The sequence below is a fragment of the Helianthus annuus genome, chromosome 6 (assembly GCF_002127325.2).
Source record: "Helianthus annuus cultivar XRQ/B chromosome 6, HanXRQr2.0-SUNRISE, whole genome shotgun sequence".
NCBI lineage: Eukaryota > Viridiplantae > Streptophyta > Magnoliopsida > Asterales > Asteraceae > Helianthus > Helianthus annuus.
The window spans coordinates 1,161,364-1,188,058 of NC_035438.2; the positions used below are offsets into that span (position 1 = coordinate 1,161,364).

At 36.2% G+C, this 26,695-nt stretch overlaps 2 protein-coding genes across 2 annotated transcripts; both read right to left on the reverse strand.

The window, feature by feature from the left end:
- Positions 1-11,270: 11,270 nt before the first annotated feature.
- On the reverse strand, positions 11,271-12,380 carry LOC110866037. The gene is made up of 2 exons (XM_022115392.1): positions 11,972-12,380; positions 11,271-11,803 (listed from the first exon to the last, which is right to left on the reverse strand). Exons 1-2 carry the CDS (start codon positions 12,378-12,380, stop codon positions 11,271-11,273), a joined length of 942 nt encoding a protein of 313 aa, XP_021971084.1.
- A 1,204-nt stretch (positions 12,381-13,584) lies between these two features.
- On the reverse strand, positions 13,585-20,444 carry LOC110864276 (axial regulator YABBY 5). The gene is made up of 7 exons (XM_022113311.2): positions 20,129-20,444; positions 19,862-20,026; positions 19,503-19,623; positions 14,346-14,394; positions 14,165-14,240; positions 13,857-13,937; positions 13,585-13,767 (listed from the first exon to the last, which is right to left on the reverse strand). The coding sequence occupies exons 1-7, from the start codon at positions 20,252-20,254 to the stop codon at positions 13,696-13,698; spliced, it is 690 nt and encodes a 229-aa protein (XP_021969003.1). The 5' UTR covers positions 20,255-20,444; the 3' UTR covers positions 13,585-13,695.
- Between the last annotated feature and the right edge of the window lie 6,251 nt (positions 20,445-26,695).

The window sequence follows — 26,695 nt, forward strand, 5'->3', positions numbered from 1 at the left end:
CAACTCCATCCCGCCCCTCCCGTCCTCCATCCCGTCTCGTCTTCAACGTTCATTCTTTGACGTTCAGGACGGTCCTCCAGGAGGGCCCCCTTTGTTTCATTGTTTGTGTTATTTGACTTGTACATTAGGCTTCAATACTTGTATATAGGGCATAGAAATTAAAAAAATATATAAAAAATGTGGTGGGGAAGGATCATCCTCCCATACCCTCTAGTGACCATCCTTGGGAGGACTATGACGTAACGCCTACGTGGCGGATGGTCCTCCAAGGATGGGATGTCACCATACCCTCTAGTCTAAGTAATGAAAGCACTTTGTTACGTTTTTTTACTTATACCAATGAACAATTTGATTTTTTTAATTTGTTATTATAAAAAATTATTATTATTTCATATATAAATTAGCAATTTCTTTTGCATTAGAGAGTTTTTTTTTTTAAAAAAAAAACTTTGATATTTCACTTTGAACCTAGAAGTTTTATCTTTTACCTTTTAACTCATTTGAATTGTTTACTTTTAACTCAAAGTTTTTAATCTTTTTAATTTAACACAATACTTTAATATTTACAACTTTGGTCCCTCATACTTTTTATCTTTCGCAAGTTTTTTGTTTTATATTTTGTTCTAAATTTTGCGAGTTAACATGTCGTAGCGTACATGTGAGTTTCAACGTTTTTTAGTCTATTTTTTCATATTTGACAGACCCATCGCAACGCGTTCATTTTTTCCCTTTTGAAAAGTTCGCCACAACGAGCGGACCCTAGATCGACTAAGTTATTATTTTCCTACGTTTTACGTTTCTGATTAATTTCTTCGCATTAACACACTGTAACGGGTGTGCGTGGTTCAACGATTTTAGTCTGCTTTTCGTTTAGTGTAATTTTTACCATTTTATCTATTTTATTTTACGATGTTGAGAGTCGATGTGGTTGTGGCATTGGAGCTACTTGGCACGGTTTTACGAACGTTTTTAACCTATTAAATTTTTTACTAATATTTTGTTTCGGTTTACTCCTATACTTCCTTTACTTAAAAACTAATTTTTACGTGCATATTTTATGTACGGGTATGTATAAATATGATTTATTCTACATCCCGACGTAAACTTTTTTTATAGACGAGTAAGGTAAAATACAATACGTTTTCGTTTAAAGAAACCATTTTACATATATATTTTTATGTACGTTTTCGTGTAAATTTAAGTTGTTCTACGTTTAGACGTAAACTTTTTTGGGAAATGATTCATGTCAAATATAATATGTTTTCGTGTTTATTTTATGTATGTTTCGTAAAGTTTGTTTCGAATCGAGTGAAGTCAAATTATGGTTTCTTTTTCTCCCATTTTTTCGAAAGCTCTAATTAATCCCTTTCGATTACATGTGCATATTTTCCTTCATACCCGTTACGTTTTCTATGTATGAGTTGGGTCACATATAATACATTATGATTGTTCGATATGAATTTGATTCACTTTACGTTTGATCCAATCACAATGCTTATACAGGTTACATTGATTTCGACTGGATACATCAAAATGTGTGTTTTCATATGGTTAATGCATCAAATAACGTTTGGAATAACCCCTTCAATGTTTACGATGTACCCGCTTCGCAACGCGGGCGGGTCTTAACCCTAGTTATAATTATTTTTTAGAATAACTTGTTTTTCACTAATAACCATTTAAGATTTAAGATATAACTAGCATTAAGGCCTCGCGTTGCGGTGAGGCCGTAAAATCGTGAAAAATAGCACCAATGTCACACCACTATCAGCGACCGCCAACACTGAAGTTGTGGCGTGTGAATGCGGAAAAAATAGACAGAAGTGTAAAACATAGAAAATAATAACTAACTCGATTTAGGAACCGCGTGTTGCGACGGACCTGACAAACGTGAAAAAAATAAATGAAATAATAACCTTAAACCACACACACACGCTGAGTCATGTTAACTCGCAAAATTTAGAACAAATCATAAAACAAAACGTAAAAACGTTGAACCACACACAAACGTTGCGTTGCGTTGCGTTGTGTTAACTTGCAAAATTTAGAAAAAAAATGTAAAACGAAAATTTTGCGAAATATGAAAAGTAAAGGGGACTAAAGTTGAAAGTAAAACGTTTTAGGTTAAATTGGAAAAGATGAAAACTTTTGGGTTAACTGTAAAAAAATCAAGTAACTTTGGGACCAAAAGTGTAATATTATATTTTTTTTGAAAACCTCCCTAAGCATATAGTATAACACATCTATGCATCAAAATTTTGCTAATTTATTGTAGGTAAATGTTTTATAAAAGTAAAAATATGGCCTTGCAACGTGCTTAATTTATGTGTATTGGTCAAGCCCATAAGGGGGTTATTTGATAACTGATAAGTGATAAAATATGTAAGAGAACGGGGTTATATAACTTAAGTGTGTAGTGGTATAGAGGTTATATAACATGTATGTATATACATGTGTGTGAGAGAAACAAAAACAATAACCCCCTTCTTCCCGTTATAGATTTCGCGGCTGACCACACAACCCCCTCATAACGCCGGGCGGGGCGATGTTCCGAGGCGCCATAGGGCTCTATGAGGGGTGGTGGTGTGATATGAGCTGCAACTACGGATAGCCTTATAATCTATGTCCTAATATAAAGATTTTTTCTTTAACATGACGAACTGGTACCGTTCGAATAATATTTGTATCGTCACCATATTCATTTTAATGACTTTATTGACGTGCGGGCATAAAATTCGTTGAAAAGGAGTATTATTCGCATTAGAACACTCTTTTGGCAACATAAGCTATAGCTAGTCGGTATCTTGATGTGGCGGTTTTTCTTAACGTTCTTGTATAAATTTTGTTAAAAACAAAGTTGTATTTGCAATAGGGTTTGTTTTTGGTATTATAAGCTATAGCGAGTGTCAGTTTAATATCGATACTGTGCTGAGACAAATTGATATCGTTTAAAAATCGGTACTGGTGTCAGTAATCTTTTTTATTTCAATTGGTTGCTATAGTAAGAGTCGTTATTGTATCAGTATTTTGTTGAACTGAACTAATCATACTGATTGAAAACCATAAGCCTATACGGTTTTAACCTCAAATGTTCTAATGTAGTTAGAAATTACGTAACTTTAACGTTTTTGGTGGCGATAGTTTACCACATGTGAAGTTAAACTCAAAATACCTAAGAGCATCCCCAATAAGGGGTATTTTTTCTCATTTTTGAGAGTGTTTAGTTGGCACATGTCTAACCAATCATCTCCTTTCTCTCACTTGCCCAGTTGCCCCTCTCACAAACACATTTGTTCTCTCTCTCCTCTCTACACTCACATAACTCACACTCATCCATTTTTTCTTATTTTTACTCACAAACATCTTTACACCCTCTCTCCTCCACCTCACACCCTCTCTCCTCTACATCACTTTCTCTCTCTTCCTAAACACACCAAAATATTCCCTTAATGTGGATGCTCTAATGGAATTTTATGTAGACAATCGACAACAATAGGCATCTAGACATAACCGTTAATTAAGTTTTTTTTGTTTAAAAAGTCAATTTGTGTGTGGGAGACTAATAAAAAGTGGTGCTCTCTCATATTTTTATTAGGTTAATTTTTTAATTGTTAAAAATAGGTTGGTTAAATGGTGTTTGAAATTAAATGTTTATTATATTTGGTTATTGAGTATGGGGAAGGTTCATTTGAGAAGAAATTTAATGTGAGAAGAAAAAGAAGAAATGACATATTAGTAAAATACTATTTCATTTATAACTCATATCATTAATTTTTAACTTTTTAATTAATTAGTCAACTAATAATTAATTATCCTACATATAATCTACAAAACCTATATAAATCAAAATTTTCCTACATATACCCTACACATTATAGAATTTTATCCTACACAGTCGAAATTTATCCTACACACCTCGAAATATATCATACACAACTCGTAATTTATCCTACACAACTAGTAATTTATTCTACACTTTAAATTAGGTTGTTTTTTTTTAGTTTGGAAAAAGTATATATATATAGGTAGAGGATCCTGTAAAAAGTCTTACTTTTGTGAGAAGTGTAAGAAATAATTTGGGGATGACAAGTGTCCTTTTTCTTAATTAATTCAAAAGGGTACATTAGTAATTTACCTTTTCTTATCAATTAATTGTGTGTAACGGTTTTGGAGTTAATTTAGGAGATACATATCTTTTTGGTTGATACATGATCTCATATATACTGATCGTAATTCTCATCATAAAATCGACGCCATTATTTAATTGATGAACATAAGGATTTTGATCACTGCAATTCTCAAGTTTTATTTAATTCTCGGAATACACACAACGGATCGTGGTGATGCAAGTATACTCGTGAGGTTTTATAATATTAAAGGGTTATATACATAAAGCTTCGATCTTGAATTGGTGTTTTAATGTTTTTTGGATTCCAGATAAAACACCATGACTTGAATCATAGTCATGGTGTTTTAAAATCTGGGAATGTTTTGTATTGATTGTCCAGATGTTAAAACACCATGGATGTAATCACAATACAATGTTTTCTGGATTCCAGATAAAACACCATGACTTGAATCATAGTCAATTTATCCAGTTGTTTTAAAACACCACACCATGAATCTGATTATACAATGTCTCCATATAAAACACCATGACGTGAATCATAGATGTTTAAAACACCACACCATGAACAATGTCTCCAGATAAAACACCATGACTTGAATCATAGTCATGGTGTTTTAAAATCTGGGAATGTTTTGTATTGATAAAACACCACGCCATGAACAATGTCTCCAGATAAAACACCATGACTTGAATCATAGATGTTTAAAACACCACGCCATGAACAATGTCTCCAGATAAAACACCATGACTTGAATCATAGTCAATTTATCCAGTTGTTTTAAAACACCACGCCATGAATCTGATTATAGATCTCTTTATGATAACGTATGAAGAATATGCAATCAAAGACTTCTTACAATTAAGGTGAATCATTAATTCCGATATTTAAGGAAAAAGGAGTGAATGTAGGTGTTTTTGGTTGTGTAGGTTACGGTTACCATATTTCAAACATTGAAAAAGACACTATTGCCCTTCAATTTTACATAAGGTCTCTCTAATTAAAACACAATTTACATTTTTATACCCTATTGATCTCAACCATTAGATCAAATATCCAATGGTTTAAAACACTTCTTACCCTTCTTACATTTTAAACACTTTTTACCATATCCCTACCCTATATATATATATATATATATATATATATATATATATTTTGAAAAGGAGTTACAAATTTAATTTAGTTAGTTATTAAAGGGGAAGAATACAAATTAATGATTTTTTTAAGTTTACCAATATACCCTTATATTAAAATTAAATGCAAATATTAAATGAACTAAAATGAAGCATTCTTATTGGTTGAAACTTCTTCTTTTTTCTTCTTACAAAAAAATTCTTCTTATTTGAGCCCTCCACTATTGAGTATATGGGTTTAATCTTTAACATGTTTATGGTAAAAAACAAGCTTATTTGTTTAATTTTATAAAATGAGATTGGTGATTTTTAGGTTTGTTAAATAGTTTATTATAGGTTTATAAAATTATATTTATATACTTTTAAAATCTCAAATATTTTTTTTTTCTTGAGAGTCGATGTCAAAATTTAATGGGGTTGGTTTCAAAATTTTATGGGATTCAGTATCAAAAAGTCTTGTAGGTCACTCGAAATTATATTGCAAAAATACTAAAATATATAAATTTAAGGGGTGTGACTGCACCCCATCCGCCCCACCTAGGTCTGCCATTACATGCCCACATCTATTAAGAATACATATGGTGTGATCTTCACACACTAAGTATATTCACCTCTTGTAATGTAATGTTTCATGAAACTATTCTCTTTCTAGTTAGTTATCTGATAATTTCTTCGAGTTTTATAATTGTTACTACTGGTACACCAATTTGTTATTATCACACCTTCTGTTTCGTGCCACACACTTCTTTGTATACGTATTCGTAATCTAACTTAGAGGCGATCACTAATCCTTTATTTCATGGTTATGTGTGTTGTTTGTTTTTCTTTTTTAATTAAATTGTGATTTAGGTTAACATTAGTTTAATTCACCATCAAGCAAATTTCATGGTTAACATTAGTGCTGCAATGAAGTGATCATAAGCAACCGTTAACACACTATAAGACAGTACAACCAGGTACCTTCTTATTTAATAACCTTAATCGTTAAAAGGAGAGATTCAATGACGTGGTCATATATAGTTTGTCATGCAACATACATATATGTTAAACAAGTTAACATGATCAAGTCATTTCCTAGTACAATAACAACACCACATTTATATTTTGCACAGATTTATAAGTTACATAATATATATGAGGTTCAAATAAATAAATAAATCCTATACCTGGTGGGCTGGTTGTGGTCATAAAAGAATAACTGCTGGCTATGAACCCTTTATTCTTTTCTGCTTTTCTGGTTCCTGTGGCCCATTAGAACTAATAGCCCACTATATAGTTTGAGCCCAATTAAGTATATTTTCATGAGTTGATCACCCTAATTTACTCAGCCCATTAATATCTTTTGGTTGTTGCAATCCATCTAAGTGAGTCCGTTTTCACCTTTAACTCAACAGCGAAATTAATATTTCTCTTGTTGTTCCACTTCCAAGCATAAGCATGAGACCAAAATTAATTTGCGGCCACATACGTTGTGAGCCAAATATTTCAGACCTTAAAAGTTTTCGTAAACCTGAGTACATTTTTATTCTTTTTTAATCAAAATCCTTTTTGTTTGTCATTAGCTTGCTTCATGATGCTTTGGGCTTATATAGCTTCCGACCATCATAGGTCCGATAGCTCTTGTTTTTAATAAATATGTAGCTCATGCCTCGTGTGCCTTTTCTATGGAGGTTTGGCTTAAACCCCCATCTTGTTATTTTCATATTAGATCACTTTGCCTTTCAAATAAACGAAGAAAGAGAACAAATTCAACCCAACCAAGGAATCTACGACCAATTATATAAAAATCTACCACTACGGGTTAAAAAGCAAGGAAGGAGTGTGAAAAAAAAAAACGATTTGCTAAAGTCGGGGGATAGAAGCAATTAACAGAATGGGTCCCCTTTTGTTGATCACAAGTGAAGGTACTGAACAGATCAAGACATGGTAAATTCATTTTCTTTCTTAATTCAAATCAGAAAGAACTTCTTCGCTATTGAAGCCATGCTGAGCTGTTAGCTTATTAACATTCCTATTCTGCGTTGGAAATTGTCTGAAAAGGTTCGATTGATTGACATGCTTTCATGGTCCCTATTTCTTATTCTCTAGGCTAGTTGACTGCAAGTTAAAAGGCTATGACCCTCTTTAGATGTCGTAATATTTCCCTCTTCCTCTAGCTATCAACATGATAGACATAGAATTGTTAGACCGGCTAGCGAAGATGGCTTAGTCTTATAGTAGATCCCTCACTCCAAACCGACTTATTGAAAGAGAGCCCTTAGAGAGAGAGAGAGAGAGAGAGAGAGAGAGAGAGAGAGTTTCGGGACGTTTGTATTCCTCTTCCTTTAGGATATGATGGTCGTTGGTCCTTCTTCACTAGTAATCTATTGATCTCACCATTTCTAGTAGTTCTCGCAACTATGTATAATATAGTGTTGAAAGACAAGAGTGTTCGCCCCTTCTTTCTCTAGGGGAACTTGAATCTCAACAGAAACTTCCCTTTTTTTATCCTTTCCACATCAATTCTTGCACTTGACGTTAGATCTCCTCATTCCCAAATGGGCATAAACGAGAATCCGCTTTGTAGGGTAGACACGCTCCTACCTACAAGTTAATCTACTTCTAAATCCTCCTCTTATCCTCTTTCCCTTCTGCCCACTCACCGTTCACATGGTTCTCAAAGCAGATGAGGAAGGATGGGCAACAAATACCACGAGCCCGCTGTCCCACACATGTATTCAGAAACAAGGATAGTTCATTAGTTTCGCCGAATGCTCCTATCTACTCTCTTTCGAACAAAATACTTTAATTTCCATCATTTTTGCTTGTGTTAGTGTCCCTAAGATTCTTGGATTTCTTGCAATATGAGATTGAAAGCTAAAAAGAAAGTTGCGAACAAACAAAGTGAGGATGTTTGACACCTCGATTGTCTCGAAGACCTCTAAGGCAAATTAGATCATCTTAGTCAATATTTTGTTTGAAGGTCTTTGCTTACGCCGCGATTCCCCCTCCTTTGGTCAAGGCTTGTGTAATAACTAATAGATTCCTTTATTATAGGTCACTAGATTCTTCCGCCTATAAAATACAAAATAATTAAAACTAGTATCTTTTATGACAATGCCAATGCATTTCATAGTTTCTTAGTATGAAAATAAACATAAATAAAATGCACCGATCAATACTAAAAATATAGTGTGATAACCCATTCCTTGACATAAGGAAAACAGTAGGGTGGTAATTTCCTAACTCTGTCATAGTCCCAATTAAATTTCTTGGTCGTTTAGGGTGTGTGGGATTTTGAAGAATGTTTATAGGTGGTTTATGTAGTTAAGTGTTTATACACGTTCTGCCAATGGGGTAAACAAACTTTAGCTAGTTCTGACGTACACTTGGTTGGAGACTTTGCATGGGACCGCTTATGTTGCAGGCAGACTAACAAGTCATTTGTCACCTACATAGTCCCATACCACGACTCCAATCATGTGTCATATTTTGTTAAAGTCTACTTGTTTGATTAACGGTTTATCTAGAAACACTTATATTCTTTTTTTTTTTGAACGGCCAACAAAAGAGATTTTATTATCACACTAGCCAGCGGCTACCACCATACTTACACAATACACCAAACGTTCAAATTACAACCAAGGAAACTAAATATTTAATGTTCTAAAACACATCGAAACATTTCCATTGTTCCCAAGTAAACGTCGGTGACTTTCTCGATTCTTCACCCACATAAAACTAGTCGCCTTTATCTCTTCCAATATATTTGTTATTTACTTTGCCGTCCCCGAGAAAATTCTTTCATTTCGCGACTTCCACAGGCTCCATATAGCTATTAAATACACCGCATGAAATGCCTTTTTCCTCTTAACAGAACCTTGGTAGTATTTATGATCTTCTAAAATATCTATTATACTAAATGCTAAGAAGGAATGGGCCTTACACCATTGGTAAACAAGCTGCCAAACAATCTGAGCCAGTTCACAGGAGACGAATAGATGTTCACTGGTTTCAGTATATGCACCACATATAGCACATTCCAGAAATTGAACCGGAATGCCCTTTCTCGACAACTCTAGCCTGGTTGGAAGCCTTTCCTTTTGAGCTCGCCATGCAACTATACCAACTTTTTTAGGGATCCAGTTGTTCCACTCTACCACATACTCAGGAAGGACACAATTTTTACTAATAATCACCTGTTCGATGCTTGCTACATTGAAACTACCCGTCTCATCCAGTTTCCATACCCAACTATCATCACCCGTAGAGGCCGACACATGCTGCAATAGGGTGGTTAGATGCTGTAGCTCTACCATCTCATCGGTGCATTCCGGTTGACGTCTCCAATCCCAAACCCACATCGGTCCGTTTGCTGTCAAGTGGTTTCGTTGAGCTACCGTACAGCCTCGAACCCTCTCGAGTTGAAACAATAAAGGGAAAAGAACATATAAGGGGTCTGGCGCCACCCATACATCGATCCAAAACGCTAAATCGGTCCCACACCTTAATATCCCTACTATGTTTTTAGGGAGCTCTATACCCAGACTTGCCAAACTCCTCGAACTACCGCAAATATGCTTCCACGGTCCCGCAACTGCTACTTTACACGGGATCAGATTCCATGACCTTGAACTTGAGTGAATATCCCACACCAATTTAAGCCACAAGCCATCCTTTTCCGTTTTAAACCTCCACCACCATTTCGCAAGCAACGCTAGATTAGCGTCCCGTAACGAACCAAAACCTAGGCCCCCGTACTTGATTAGAACTACCGCATTATCCCATGTCGTCCATGCCATTTTAGACACCTCATCCGACCCTCCCCAAAAGAATACCCGCCGAAGACTTTCCAATTGGTTCAAGACTTGAACCGCAGCTTTGTATAACGAAAAGAAATATGTTGGTAGTGAAGACAATACCGACTTCAGAAGCATAATTCTCCCACCATATGACAGTTTTTTTGCCTTCCAAATCGATAGCCTACTCTTGAAAAGATCAACGATCGGCTTCCAATTTCGAGCTAGGTTCATATTCGCTCCCACATACAATCCGAGGTATTTGAAGGGAAAGGTCCCAGCTCTACAGTTTAAAGTATTAGCCATATTCGCCACTTCCGCGTCCTCCACTCCCACCCCATACAAACTACACTTGGAAAGGTTTACTTTCAACCCGGATGCCAAGTAAAGCACCTAAGTATTCTCCGTAAATTTAATGCGTTTGATACCGACCAATCCCCTAAAAACACAACATCATCCGCATATAAAAGATGGGATAAAGTCATACCATTATTACTATTGCACCGAATACCATGAACCAGCCCACTCTCCGGCGCCTTCTTCATCATCCCGGACAAAGCCTCCATGGCAATTAGAAATAGGAAAGGAGATAGAGGGTCTCCCTGCCGCAGACCCCAAGGACAAACGAACTCCATTGTGGGTGAACCATTTACTAAGACTGATGCTCAGGTGGACCGTAAAATTGCCATTATCCATTCACACCATAACCATGGAAAACCCATTTGTTGCATGACCGAAATTAGAAAGCCCCAGTTAAGCGAGTCGTAAGCCTTATGGATGTCCACTTTAAAAATCATGCCCACCTTTTTCCTAAACTTAGCCATGCTACCAATTCATTCAACATAAGTGGCCCGTCGATAATATTTCGGCCCGCAAGGAACGCCGTTTGCTCAACAGAGATGAGTTTACCAATCACACTTTTCAACCAGTTTACCAAAACTTTAGAAGTAACTTTATTGATACATCCAATGAGGCTTATTGGCCGGAATTCAGACGGCTTCATCGGGTCCTTGACCTTTGGAATTAACGCAATAAAAGATGAAGAACCTCTAATATTCAGGTTTGGGTTACTAAAGAAGTCCTCAAAAAGTCTTACAAAATTCGCTTGTAACCCACCCCAGCACCGTTTCAAAAACTTAAAATTAAAACCGTTTGGCCCAGGTGCTCGGTCACCATCGCATTCCAAACCGCATCCTTAATCTCGAGCAATGTAAACGGCCGCGTCAAAGTCATTCCATTTCCGGAGTCAGGGAATTACCAGCCAAAAGAACTGTTGTTTGGCAATTTTGCATGGGTTCCGTAAATAGCTGGGAATAATACTCAAAAAAGTGTTGTTTAATAGAAGTCGGGTTAGTAATCCAATCATCATTAATGAAAATACCGTTGACACGATTTGAACTTAAATTAGCATTCACTGTTGCATGAAAGAATCCGGAGTTTTCATCTCCATCTATAGCCCCTCTGACTCTAGCCTTTTGACGCATATCCGATTGTCTATGCTCATCAAACTCCCGCAAAAATTGCTTATACTCCATCCGCAAATCCAGCTCATCCTGACAAAGATCCCTCACTTCCGCCATAGACTCTAGTTCATCCACCTTGGCTTTACGCATAGAGTATAACCCATCAAGTGATTGTTTTTCCACCACAATCCATTCCTTGATTCTATTTTTCAACCATCTGAGTTTCGTGGCTAACGCCAAATCCCCGGGACCATTAAATGAGAACTGATTGCACTTATTTAAGACAAACTCCACAAAACCTTGTTTTTCCAGCCATGAATTATAGAACCGAAAAGGTACAGGCCCAAAATCAGTGGGAGTGGTAGATTACAACAGAGGTCGATGATCCGAATACAACTTCTTTTGAGTTCCTACGCTCCTCCAGGTGTCCACGAAAGCAATGCACACCATAAAACGGTCGAGCTTACTCAGCTTATCCCCACGATCCAATATATAAGTAAACTTTTCGCCTCCCATATCAAACTCCTGTAAGGCTGCTGACAAAATAAAATCATTGAATGCATCGGCATTCGCTGCCACATATTCCAAGTTCCTACGCTCCTCCAGGTGTCGAACATCGTTAAAATCCCCAGCAAACACCCACAGACTTTGCCGCGAATTCCTTAATTGGGTTAAATCAGACCACAGACCTCTACGAGCACTAGCATCATTGGGTGCATATACGTTGACAATATTTAATCTAATACCCGAAGGAATAAGATTGCCACAAATACATAAGAAATACCTTTGCCTGACCACTTCACTGCAAGAAAAAACTGACGGGTTCCAAAGAGAGGCTAAACCTCCAGACCTGCCGATCGAGTCTACTGCCGCCATTTGATACACGGATCTCCCCCACATATGGTTGAAAGAAAAGGTAGATGATTCCTTCAGTTTCGTCTCCTGAATACACAGAAAATGCACTCCATGACTTGTCTTTAAACCACGGATGCATTCTAGTTTCCGGCCATCCCGGACGCCTCTCAAATTAGTAGACATAAAATTCATCGGAAACCATTGGCAACACCTTCATCATTAATGACATCGCGAATCTCGGACTTATATTCTCTGAATCCAATTACAAACGCTCTTCAAAATCTTAAACAGTCAAAAAGTCCAGTCTTCGTTAGACCAAGTTTGACCACCATCATTGAGTGTGACTCATATGTCAAGAATTATGTGTGAATCATAGTCGGTCCATGACATCATTGTCAATATGAGCCAAAATCCCTTTTATTAGGATTTAAGCCAAAGAGTCGAGACAGATCAAAACCATGAACAACAAATCATTCTTCATATATAGTATCGTCTTGTAACCATAGCCAGTAGCCTAAGGGTCGAGGCAGCTTCAGGAAGTGTTTTTGAGCACAAGAAAGATAGGAGATTGTAGAACCTCAACCCACATTGATCCAACTTTCAGTATATACATTGTTTGGTTTGCTAGGTAAATACATGATAATTGTGTTTCTATATGTTTAATTATTGTTTTCATGTCTATGCCATAGTTTTGTCCATTTAGAGAAACTAATCCTAGCAATGAATCACATATTTTATTTATTACTTATATAAGCTATATTAACATAAGAAAATTGCAAAATTCATACAAAACATAAAAATTTATTCAAATCTTTGTCTCTTCTTCACTTGTAAAAGTTCTTTTGCATCTCTAAAAGAGATAATGGCACCATGCTGCTAAACATGTTGGTATAGATGTTGGTGAAAAATCTCTTATGTACTTTTTCTTGCTTTTTTTAGGTCATCTTTTCAGGAATTAATTTACTTTGTGGTGGGAAGAGAAGAGCTTTTACAAAATTTCTTGACAGCAACAGTCTTGATAAAAGTTGTCTACACACAAATTAAAGTGTAACCCTGAATAATAGTCCATGTTCTTAATTATGACCAACGTCAAGATTCTCTTTTATCATATGTATATACATATATTCTTGCAATGTTATAAATTATATTCTCAAAGTTGTGATATAATTTGGCATACTTGTCGGCAATAATTACTGTGTATGAAGGTAGGGCTGGTGGAGACAGATTTGAAGCATAAAGGAGTGTGATATTTGAAACAGTTGTTACATTAAAATTTGAAGAGACAAGTAGATAACTTCATGCGCCGATAAAGTTAATTATGTAGGGTTTAGAGTAACTAGTACGGAGCAACGCCCACATTTGCAGAAGCTAAGAAACCATCCTTCATGAAACCAACATCTGTGTGATCCTACACACATTAATATAATAATAAGTCAAATATTATTTTAACAATTGCAAATGCATGCAACAGAGAAATTATATAAACAGCAAGCGTACCTGTGGGCGCATGCTGCTCTTGTTCACCGCACTCGTCTGATCAGGCATCAGACCAAAGTGAATGTGTGGAAAGTGGGCCCACTGAGTGATCAAAAAACATTAATATTCGTTCACATTTTAATTTAATAAATGTATGAAAAACAGCTTTGTGAAAATTATTACATGATATATGATATATCTATGAGCATTCATTATAAACTTATAAGATTATTTCATGATGAAAAATCAAAGGAAAATAAATAAACTCTGAAAATTGAAACTTGTATAAAAGTAAAAACCCTAAAGTAATAAAGAAGAAGACATGTTACATTCTTAGCAGCAGCACTAAAGGCTTCTCGGTGACTGATGTCTGGATTCCCAGCTTTGATCCTTTGAATCTCTTCCCTGCATTATATATATTCATATTATTTTCTTCTTTGTTTAGCATTTTTAGATTTTAAAAATATATGTATATGATCATGGAAAAAAAAGGAGATGATGAAAGCTGACTTGATGAATCGATTGTAGGCCGAGGGAACTCTTTGTCTCTTCTCTGGAGCTGACATGAACAGAAACAAGCCCATCAAATTTTACTTTCTAGTGTGTCTCTTGTTTTCTCCCTATGTCATTCTTTCTTTAATTTGTCGTTTGTCAATTTTGCAACAATTTAAAATATGAGGAATGAAAGGGTATCTATACAGTTACCTCACCCATCCTCTCTTATTTTTTCTACAAATATCAGTGTCAAATCTGTTCAAATTTTGTGCACTCATCACTCATTTTCCAATAATAATTGTACAGTTGTGGACAAAAGAAAAATAAAATAATTCCTATCCAACATGTATAATCTATCTAATAATTTTTTTAAAGGGTGGATATTTTACACATTGAAATCTAACAAGAAGCTAGGTAAAACAATTACAAAGTCTCAAAAACCTTTTTTTGGGTTAAAAGACCAATCAACCAATCCAAAATACATAGTAATTAATGATAGTTTTAAGTTGTTTTAAATATTTTTTTTAATAAAGTGTAGCTTCATTATTTCTTAATTTGTCATTACTAATCAATTATTCAAGAGGTTAATTTAATCAACAAATTACAATAATAATCTAATGAGCAAAATGTATTTTTATAAACTAAGCCAGTTGATCATAAATCATATATTCGCATGATATTCTTTATTGTTTGAACGACCAACGAATCCTCCAAATGGGCTACTGGTGAAATTCACCACATCGGGATACACTCGTCTTCGAACTGTGGAAAATGCTCACCTAGGGCAGAAGCCTGTGAACACTCACCCAAAGGCACGACAGTGCGGTGAGGTAAAACTCATTTAGTTCAAGGATCGAACTAGCGATCGCCGCCTACTCGCCTAGTCTCCCATCGTCACCCGGTGTCACTGAAAAATAATGGGGAGAAGCAGGAATTGAACTTGGGTCTCTTAGAAACCCAAGTCTCCCCCTTACCACTCCACCAAATTCGCATGATATTCTGTTTGGGGTAAATGCTCTTGAATATATAATCGATAAACAATTTAGTTTATAGGGGTGAGAGTTGACTACAAAGTCCATTTTCCTAAAAAGTGTAAAAAGTCATAAAACACCATAATTTCAACCATAAAACACATTTCAAAACCCACAAATACCATAGTGAAGATTATTAAAACGCCATATATGTGGGTTTTGTGTTGTGTTTTGGATGATAAGCCTTTGATTATCGAATGACTAACATTAGTGTGTTTTATGTTGATTATCATGTTGTGTTTTATATTCATAGTTCTACGATTGTGTGTTTGAAGTTTTTATAGACCGTTACGGTTTAGATATTGTGTTCTAGTCATCTTCACTCTGTTATTTATGGGGTTTAAGTATGTTTTATAACTGAAATTGTAGTGTTTATAGTATACAAGCTAAACATATGTATTGACTAAACTAGTCATTTAATTATCTAACATGGTATATACACTGTGACAAAAATTGTACAACTAATAATTTGAAGTGGTTGATGAATGACATTTTCTACCTTCTAGTTAAAAAAAACTTGCTGTTTATATCAATATCTGTCTGTTATAATAATTTCAAATATTTAAAGGCATTCACTGTTGGAAAATAGGTGAAAATAACATTTTTCACAAATATAGGAAAATGATTTTTTCCTATTTTGGACTAGAAATAAATATAATAAAATGAGCGGGTTTTATATATTTATTTGTGGGTTTGTGTTCTATGTTGGAAGAGCTTCGCAACGAACTAAACCACGTCCAAAACCGAGCTAAGATGAATAAGATATCGATGCTCAAAGTTGGGTGTTTGAAACATTGAATGCTGAAACAAAAGGGAAAGTAGCACCTTTTCCCACATATGAGGAGAGATGAAACTTAAATGGGTATTTAAGGTGGAACTCTCCATCCTTATTGTTTCATGGAAGCACACACTAGTGTCCTCGCAAAGCGAGCGCGCGCGTGGCGTGGGCGATGAGGCGCAATGTGGCGCTTTGATGGCGCACTTCGCACGCTCGCATCGCCGCGAGCCGCTTGAGAGCCGCCTTTGTATTTTTGACCGCGCGCGCATGGTGGAGCACAAGGGTTGCAAGGACCAAGTGGTAGGTGATGCGGCGCATGACATGGCAGTCATGCGCATGCGCGCGCGAGTACACATGGCTTCGTAACTGACGAGTTAATAGGCTTTGACTGAGAATTAAATGACGTATTAAATTGCATTGAAGACGTTTAATGCAATTTAAACCTCTCATTTAATTCGTTTTGACTGTTTCAACCTAGGAGCTGTATAAAAACAGCTCCATACCCACATCAGAGGGATACAGGCAACAACAGCTATATGCAAACTATTCTCTACACACTTCTGATTATCTTCTTCATACAAGTTTCAAGGTAACCTTCGGGTTGTAGGCGAACTCCGGCAGTACTACTGCTCCGGCTGTTGTACCCTGGGAAACAAAACGAGTACTCTTGAGAGACTCGGAATTTGTTTTAAGGGAAGCGTGTGTACACGTGACTCAGCCCTTTTGTTTCTATCCCTTCTTGTATTGTCTTTTAATTCAGTTGTAATTGTAATAGTGTTAGCTTTTCTATTTTCTGTATTGTAATCAGTTAATAAAAATTTGTTTATTTTATTTATTTACGCGAACAGTTCCTACATTCACTATGTTATATTTTTGGTAATACTTATGATAGATACCTAACATGGTGTAAAAGTAAAACCATGTAATTAAGCAACCAATGTCGGGTTAATTAGCCCACTAATTAGTAGAGATATATGCCTCTTAGAGAGGATCGAGGTTCAAGGTTCAAACTTTGGCAAAAGGATAGTTTAAAATTAGAAATGGTGTAAAGTAGACTATATATAAGTAACAATTGACATTAAAAAAATTGTATTTACGCATGCATGTTTTATAAGAGTAATATATAACTATTTATAACATTTATAAATAAATTGAATAATAAATGAATCTTATATATGATGATGTTTCATAGGAGAAGTTTCTATGCAGAACACTAAATATTGCGAGAACACGCAGAACAAAATGAATCACTCATTTTTTCAATCCTAAAAACCTAAAAAGTAAAGGGAAATGTTACAAATGGAATATTTATTGTTTCTCACACTAGAACTTAAAACAAAATATGAAAAATTTTCATTTTTTTATATAACCTACACATATGTGTATTCTGTGTAGGTTAAATTACCTACATGTATGTAGACTAAGTATAGGTAAAAATATAAGGTTTTCCATGCATATATATAATATATATGCGAATGTAGGAAATATAAAATTTAAAAAATATGAAATTTAAATCATAAAATCTAGTGATTTAGAGTTGTTCTTTTTGTTCTCGCAATAATTAGTGTTCTGTAATGATCCTCATCCATGTTTCATATGCCAGAAAATGTTTTGCAGTTAGTTAGTTTATTTCTTAAATGCACGTTTATTTCACCCAGCAGTAGATCTGAAACCTCAAGGTTACAAACGATAGTAAATTTGAAGATGTTAACCTATTAGTTTGATTACTTACAGTTTAAAAATAAATTATTTATCCCTACAAAACTGGAGGAAAACATATCAAATTATTTGCATCATATATACTAAAGTATTTTTGTGGAAGAAGGTTACAATTAGGGATACTTAGACAATGAATGATCGAATCCAGGACATCCAAATCATTTTCATCATATATGTTAAAGTATTATAATGAAAGAAAGTTACAATTAGGGATACTTAAAACAATGAATGATCGATTCTAGGACATTAGGCCACACGGGGCACATGCGTGATGAGAATATATCACGCGTTATACATGTTCGTAACACCGCCGCCGGTGTTTTTTCCACGCATTGTAACTTTAACGCGTTACACAGATCACGCGTTAAACTTTTGAGTTTTGATAGGTATGACTTGTACATTGTGCATTAATACTTGTACATTGGAATCCCCATCACTAGTGATACCACCCCCACTACATTTCTATCACTATCACTAAAATATTGGGTGCTGACATGGCATGATTTGATTGGGTGCTCCCATCACTAGAACCCATCACTAGTGAACCACCCCGTGTGGCCTTAGAGTCATATTAGTTCAAAATCTCTCTTTCAAAAAACAAGTTAAAGTAAAATTTTAGGTTAGTGTCGTTTAGTATGTGAATGCACTTTAATTAATCATTTATTAAGCCTTTTGCCGATATAAAAAAAAACTTAGGGGGTAAGGAGTGGAGGCGGCAAACTAGTTTCACCGATTCGGCAATGGGCGGCAAACCACTGCCAACCCCATTGCCGCATACAATGTTGACGAAATGGGTTTAAAATCGGTGATGCTTTACCGATGCGGGAAAGGAGAAAGGAAAGAGAGAGGGGGGGGGGTGTGGGGTGGGGTCCATTCCAATCTCAACCAATCACATTTTTTTCCTTTTTTTTATTTAAAAAGTTTACCACTTCACCAAATGTTTAAACCATTGCCAACACTTTTCAGCAAAGTTTAAACATTTTTGACTGATTGACATGGCACGCTCTAATTAGTCGGTTTTTTGGTTTACCACTCCAAAGTGTTTAACCACTCCTTACACCCTTATTAGGGCAATAAATTGTGTGTGTGTGTGTGGGAGAGAGAGAGAGAGATAGAGAGAGAAGTGGCTTTAAAATTTAGACATGAGCTAGCTAGGAGCATAGAAATATGAGAAAAGAAAAGTTTTTAACAATTGAATTCACTTATTTAAAACTTTCAAAGAGAGCAGTCTTACAAAAATTACTGCTAGTTCTTTGAAAGTGTAGTATCGCCTACCCTTAATTTTGATAGATTCATAGTTTGTAACAAGAAAAAAATTAAGATAGTTTACTAAGTTAACAAAAATGCAATCGGATTCCTCTTGCATAGATTGTTTTCTTTTTCTTTTGCAAGAGATTGCGTGCAACACTAATTACACACGAGGTATAATCAGCACAACTAATAAAATATATAAAAAAAACATAAAAAAACATGACCTCAAGTGGATAAATCAAACTCTGATATCAAGTGAGAAGAATTTTTTGTACTTAGTTTAAGAAAAATAGTTTCCAAATGTTGTCTTAATCATCTATTTTATCACAGTTCTAGTGTTGGAAATATAAAAACAAAAGGTAAATTGAAATTCAAGATCAAATTTTCACTTACGTCTATTCGTCACAGGGGGCTTTGGAAGCTCCCTAAATCCTCGCAGGTCAGCCAGCGAAAAATCACCTGTATAATTCTGGCTGATCAGAAAGTTTGAAGCCCCATTTGAAATCTGATCATCCTGTAAAAAAAAACATTAAATATTAATGGATGATACTCACTTACAAAATAATATAAGTCCAAAATTGCATTTTATAAACGTACTGAAACTAATTTTAACTTCGTTATATGTGTTGTAATTTGGATATAACTTAACGGATCTTGGTAGCATATGTGTCTTTTAATAATATATTTGATTTTGTTGTTAAATAATAAAAAGACTTAGAAAATAAAATATTGAAATATGTGATACTAATTACCAGAAGTGTATGACTAGAAGGAGCGAAGATATTATTGTGACCAAAATGAAACTGGTTCACTGACGGTGGTATCATCAAGCCAGGCATGTTAACCGGCAGGAGGTTGGTGCAGTGACCACACCGGACTGTCACTGTCTTGAACAAGCTGGTGCAAGGAACACTCACCTAAATAAAGTTCATAAAAAAGAAAAACAGTTAATAAACGTAAACAACACCAAAACCCTAACTGAGAAGGACCCTGAAAGAGTGGGTAGAAAAAGAGAATACAGCTAGGACGGTGTCACAGTTGGTGCAGTGAACACAGCAGAGCTGATCGGAGCATGAAGGAGGTGGAGGGAGGTGGTGAAGGAGGTGAGGGATGGTGGGAGAGGTGGTGGAGGAGGAGATGGACATGTTCTTGTTTGGGAGATTATGTGGGCTGTGATATGACTGATTGATTGATTGATGGTTTTGAGTTGACAGATTAACAATCACCTTGGATCTGCTTTTGGGGGCTTATGAGTTAAAGAGGGAAGATAAGAGGTAAAGAAGAGAGAGAGAGAAATAAGAGGCTACAAGTGCCAGTTTGCCTTTTCTTTTGGGTGCATAATGCAAATGGTGGGTAGGGTATGTACCCATGCATGCTTTGCATGTTATGCATAATCACACATTTCATAGCTTAAATATAGAGTTAAATGCCATTTTAGTCCCTGTGGTTTGGTTCATTTTGCCAGTTTAGTCTAAACGTTTCATTTTTAACCTAAGGATCCAAAAAGGTTTCACAGTTGCCATTTTAGTCCACTGGGTTAACTTCATCCATTTTTTCTGTTAACGAGAAGACCAATTCGGTCATTTTATATGGCTGAATTGCCCTTTTAGTTAACAGAATTACATACAAAATGACCAAAGTGGCCTTCTCGTTAACAGAAAAAATTGATGAAGTTAACCAAGTGGACTAAAATGGCAACTGTGAAACCTTTTTGGACCCACAGGTTAAAAATGAAACCTTTGGACTAAACTGGCAAAATGGCTCAAACCACAGGGACTAAAATGGCATTTAACTCTTAAACATATATAGAAGACGAAAACCTGTCTACGAAGTTGATCCCAACCGTTGACCTTATTTTATTTGCAGATAGGAAAATGCGGTACCATTTTCGTAAATAACATAAACAAAAAAGTTAAATAGATGATGAAAAGAGGGTTTTTTCTCTACCTGTGGCTTTATATATGCTAGTGGCGACTTGTCACAAATAAAACCCTAACTGTTAGCAGGGGCGATGCTTTGAAGGGGCCGGGAGGGGTGCCCGACCCCCCGAACTTTTCCGCCAGTAGTGTTATATATGCAGTTTTCGAATAGAAATTTTTGGGTATATATGTTTTCGACCCCCCGGTTCTATAGAAACTTTTGCGTATATACGTTTTCGACCCCCCCGTACAAAATTTCAAGCTTCGCCACTGACTGTTAGTGGCGGCAACATTTTTACTGGCAACATGTCGCTGCTTTTATTGATGAATTGTTGGCATTAATAGCGATATTTGAGCGTTTGTGACGGATTGGCAGCGTTGTTAAATGTCGTCGCTATTGGTCCTAATCCTTGTAGCGTACAAATTTGTAAGAACCCCAAGTTAAAATACAATAGATAAATAATGTTACATCCGTGTGATTTTACAAGAAAACTGTAATGTATAGATATGATGTAAACTTTTGGTAGCGGTTTAGATTGCATGCAAGTTTTATGATACGGCCAAGATACTACATCTATGTGTATGGATACATGTATGTATGTATGTAAAGAGAAATTCGTGGGAGAGAGGAGCAAGATAGGGACGTTTGCATGGGATCATATATCTTTACTCTCATTAGTCATCTGTTGCTTTCTTCTGAATGTATTTTCATTAATCAACTAATAAGTACTTTCCCATTTAAATATTTCTAAAAGCTAATCAATTTTACTCTATTCACATAGATTCTGATAAATTATTAAATTAAATATTATATAAAAAAACTTGAATCTGTATTCCAAATTATTATTTTAATAGTTTAGCCTGATTACCCCATAAATATTATCACAATATTATAGATTTTATAATATAATCGGTAAAGAAATTGCTTTGAAAATACGTAAATATTTTATTTTCCGAAGTAAACCTTTTATAGATTTTGCATATTGTGCCCAGTGCCCCCGGACATTAAGCCCACTGTTGATCCCCACCCTCCGTCTCCGGCTCCTTAGGGTTTTCACAGTCATAATTATCTTTTCTCTCTCTCATAATTAACTTTTCTTTTTCTTTTCTTTTTGCATGTTAATATTTTAATGAATAACAGGTATAATTTTAATCATTCACAAGTTTTCAATATGTTTATTATATATTCAAATAAATCTTACATCTATTTTAGGTATATGATAACCTTAGTAAAACAATTGTGTATTTGTATAATTAGACCGCCCGTAGTGTGGCGTGTTTTTTAAAAATTTTCAAAAAAAAAAAAAACGCCCTATAATGCCCCGTAAGCCACTACACCCGGCGTTATAGGGCGTTATATTCGAAAAAAAATCAAGCCGGCGTTTTAATTAAAACGCTTAAATTGTATGTGGGGGGGGGGGGACAAGAATTATACCGTTGACAAAACGATCATATGCCCACTATATATATATATCACCCCACATTCTCACATTTTTTTTATAAAAAACCCACTTTATCTCCTACTTTCTCTCCTACTTTCTTCTATTTTTTATAAAAAAAACACCCACTTTCTCCTACATTTTTATACAATCATGCATCCATTCCGACCCCCTTTTGGTGTCCCCGCAAGATCCACGAACCCGAACACAACCAAACCGCAAAACCCGTTTAACCTTCAAGACATAGACCCGAGCTTTTTAACGTACGCGGCTTACTTGAGTGGCGCCCCTCCGTTTGTGCCTCCCACTTTCGGCTATGGTCAAGCCGGCGGGTCTCAACCGTCACAACCCGAATCCGAACCCGATGTCGAAGTCGTGCCGGAGATGCAACCCGAACCGGTGCAAGATAAATCTGTTGATGCATTTTTTGTGTGTCTGTTACTAGTCTTGTAATTATGTGTATTTTGTACAGTCTTTATCTGTTATCGAGTCTGTATTCGTAGTCGACCAAGTCGGATATCCTCCTATCCACTTGTGTCCGACGTGTTTTGTCTCTCTTTATATGTATTTGTCGTAAAACAATGCATGTCGCATCTAAGGGTATTTCTATCATTTATATTTGTGATGTTTGTGCCTTGTCTGTTTGCTGTCTGTTTACAGCAAACAGATAACAATTTGCAGGCCTTGGCGAAACAGGTCTGTTTCGTCAAAGAGATGTCGACGAAACAGACTTGTTGACTTTGTTTGTGTTTCGTCAAGGTAGTCAACGAATCAAATGTGATTCGTTGACTGTTGGGCTTGTTCTTGGGCTATCTTCTGTTTCGTCGGCCCATGTTCTGTTTCGGCAAGCTTAACAGCCCAGCTGCTATAAATAGGTGTAGGTCCCTTTTCTCGGAGGATCGAGAACAACCTAAACCTTGTTATACTAACCCACTAGCGAGTGCGGAATCCAAGCTAGTAGGCAAACCGGGATGAAGCAAGAACAAACACATGAACACACAAAGTTCACCGATTAACACCACTGTATTAATACGTATGAAGGTTTACGGTTACAAGCACAATGTTTACAATCTGTTTGCAAACTCTCTAAAGTGTGTGTGTGTGTGTGTTTTTCAGCAGAGTTTCTCTAACTCTCTATGTGTGCATCTATCTAACACTAACACACTGCATGAGTATATATACCCATACACAGCAGGTCCTTTCCGAAGGATCCGATAGATGGTCCGAAGGATCATCTATCGATGACAACAAGCTCGAATGATCAACATGTACCTCGAAGGATCATCCTTCGAGGACTAATGGTCGAACCATATCTTTCGAGCACCTCGAAGGATCAACAGTATCCTTCGAGGCTATCCTTCGAGACAGACACTTATCTTTCTAACTGTTTGACCAAGTCAATCCGGAGGATGGTTGACTTAGTCAACTTACAGACTTAGGACATCGTTTACATACAGACCGAATACAGACAAAGTACAGACACAAGTGCACCAACAAACTCCCCCTTGGCTGTAGCTTTGTCTTTATCTTGTCTTGATCTTCTATAGATGTAGACCCGTCTTGAACATTGACGGTCTTTGGTCTTCGAGTTCCCAAAACTCTGATGTCCTTTCAAGTCTTCATGGTCGGAGGATCTTCAAAGTCTTCACGTCTTGAAAGCAGAGAGTGTATCAACAAACTACCCGTATCGTGTAGGAAGTGTGTTGACAAACTCCCCCTTAACATAAGCTCCCCCTTGAGTTATGCTCGTAAAAGGACTTTATCTTTATGAAGTGAGATCCTTGTGGTGTTGATGATGGCCAGCGGCAACTCGATCATCTTCATCTTTTGAGCGCCTTCTCGTCGTGTCTTCATTCCAGAGCTTGTCATCGACCATGTTCTCCTAGCCTTTAGAATCTGCACATACAAGAAATCTAAACGCGTAATGAGAACAACTGCTTGGAATATAGTATAAACAAATGACACACGAATGACCATGTCATAATCAAACACCGTCCGACAGTTTGAAAGTTTAATAAATTTGTCAATTTTAGCCTTTAACTTTCAAAACTTGCAAATTTCGACCGTTTATGAAGATTTAGTCAATTCGGTTTTCGTTCAGGTTTCAGGCAACGAAGACTTGAGCTCCAACATCGTACGATCGAAAATAAAACAGAAATAAAATCTTTTTGGCTTTTATAAAGTTTATATTAAAACAAGCCTAAAATCTTTTTGGTATTTTTGAAATTAAAAGGAAACAATTTTAATATCCTTTGAGTGTTATCAAACGACATCACCGCTAATGTCGTGCTGATATGCACCAAACGACGAAACTGTTTAAAAGAAACATACTAAAAATTAAGCAGTAAATAAATATATACAGACATTCTTTTTGCGAGTTTCGAGGGTAAGAGAATCATATCAGTGTACGGTCATGCCAAAACACTCTTGTTGTTCAGTTAGTTAATATTAAGATAAGCATCCTATAACAATTATCGGTATTGTTGTCCACTTAAGCTCAACTTATCAGATGTAATCATGGCGAGGGGATACGTTAAGGTATGATTTATACTTACCGACCGGTGTTCATCCACATCATGACACATTCCCGTATCAAGGTATGCACGAGGGTTCATCTTACCGGTGAGTATACCGATTATCATCTGTTTGATCGTATAAATTGTGAGATACTCACTTATTTTGATTTGAAAACAAGCCCTATGTGATATAATCACTTATTGATGAGGAACTTGATTTTCGATGCATGAGGGCACAGGTGCAAGTCCGTGAACAGGTCAGTACTTCCGTACAGCAGAGAGACGAACTTGACACCCGGATAAATGTGATATTTTTATCACTTATTTGATTTGGACATGTGATTGTTTATCACTTATTGAGGTCGAATGCAGTATGTAATATGTACACGTATGTATAGTATCATGGAAGATCTAGACTTGCGTCCCCGTTATTTTTCGGTAAAAGATACAACCATGATACCCAGATGATAAGCAGCATAAAGACCGAATATCTCAGAACCTCGGCAATCTATCAAACGAAATTTCGGTACTGAGACCATATGCCAATGAATGGTTCCCACCTGGTCTTCAGTCGATTAAGATTTATATCACCCTGCACACTTTAAAATGATTGTGAGCCTACCGATACATCTTATATAGAGCTGCTTATCGTTTTGCATTTAAGGTTTAAAGAGGTTTGGATAGACCACTGATGTACTATCATTTTCTCTTTTGCTCTCCAGGAAACTCATTTTTGTTTTTCTATTGTTTTTGTGTTTTTGAAATTTTTCGATGTTTTTGGATTTTCAGATTTTCGGATTTACTCCCCCTAAAATCAATAAACTAAGATAAATTTAAAAACACACAAGGATATTTACAAAAATGATTTTCCGATGTTGGTTTACTCTTGCTTGACCTTAATGCCGTTTAGCAATAATAAGAAGTCAAATCTAGATTTGTCAAAAGCTTTGGTAAATAAGTCGGCACGTTGGTCATCGGTGTGGACCTTAACAACATCGATTAGCCTTTTCTCAAAGCAATCACGTATGAAGTGATATTTGATTTCGATGTGTTTGGTCTTTGAATGCTGCACAGGATTTTTAGTGATATCTAAAGTAGCAGAATTATCAACGTATATAGGAGTAGTTAGGAATTCAAAACCGTAGTCCCGCAATTGTTGTTGAATCCAAAGAACTTGTGAGCAACAACTTGAGGCAGCAATGTATTCAGCTTCGCATGTTGATGTAGCGACACACGTCTGCTTCTTGCACTGCCATGTGACTAGGCGATTTCCTAAAAACTGACATCCAGCAGTTGTGGATTTGCCGTCGATTTTACATCCGCCAAAATCAGAATCACTGAATGCGACCAAGTCAAAGTTATTATCCCTAGGATACCACAGACCGGTGTCGGGGTAAGCCTTCAAATAACGAAAAATCCTTTTGACAGCTGCAAGATGTGAGGCCTTCGGGTTGACTTGATATCTGGCAAGCAGGCACGTTGGGTACATTATATCTGGCCTTGATGCTGTAAGGTACATAAGGGATCCGATCATCGCGCGATAGTATGAAGGGCTAACAGGTTCACCCTTCAAGTCAGGAGTTATTCCGTGATTAGTTGGCAGTGGGGTACCAATGGGCGTTGCATCGGACATCTGGAACCGGCTCAAGATGTCTCCAACATATTTAGTCTGATGGATGAATATCCCAGACTCTGTTTGTTGCACTTGTAGG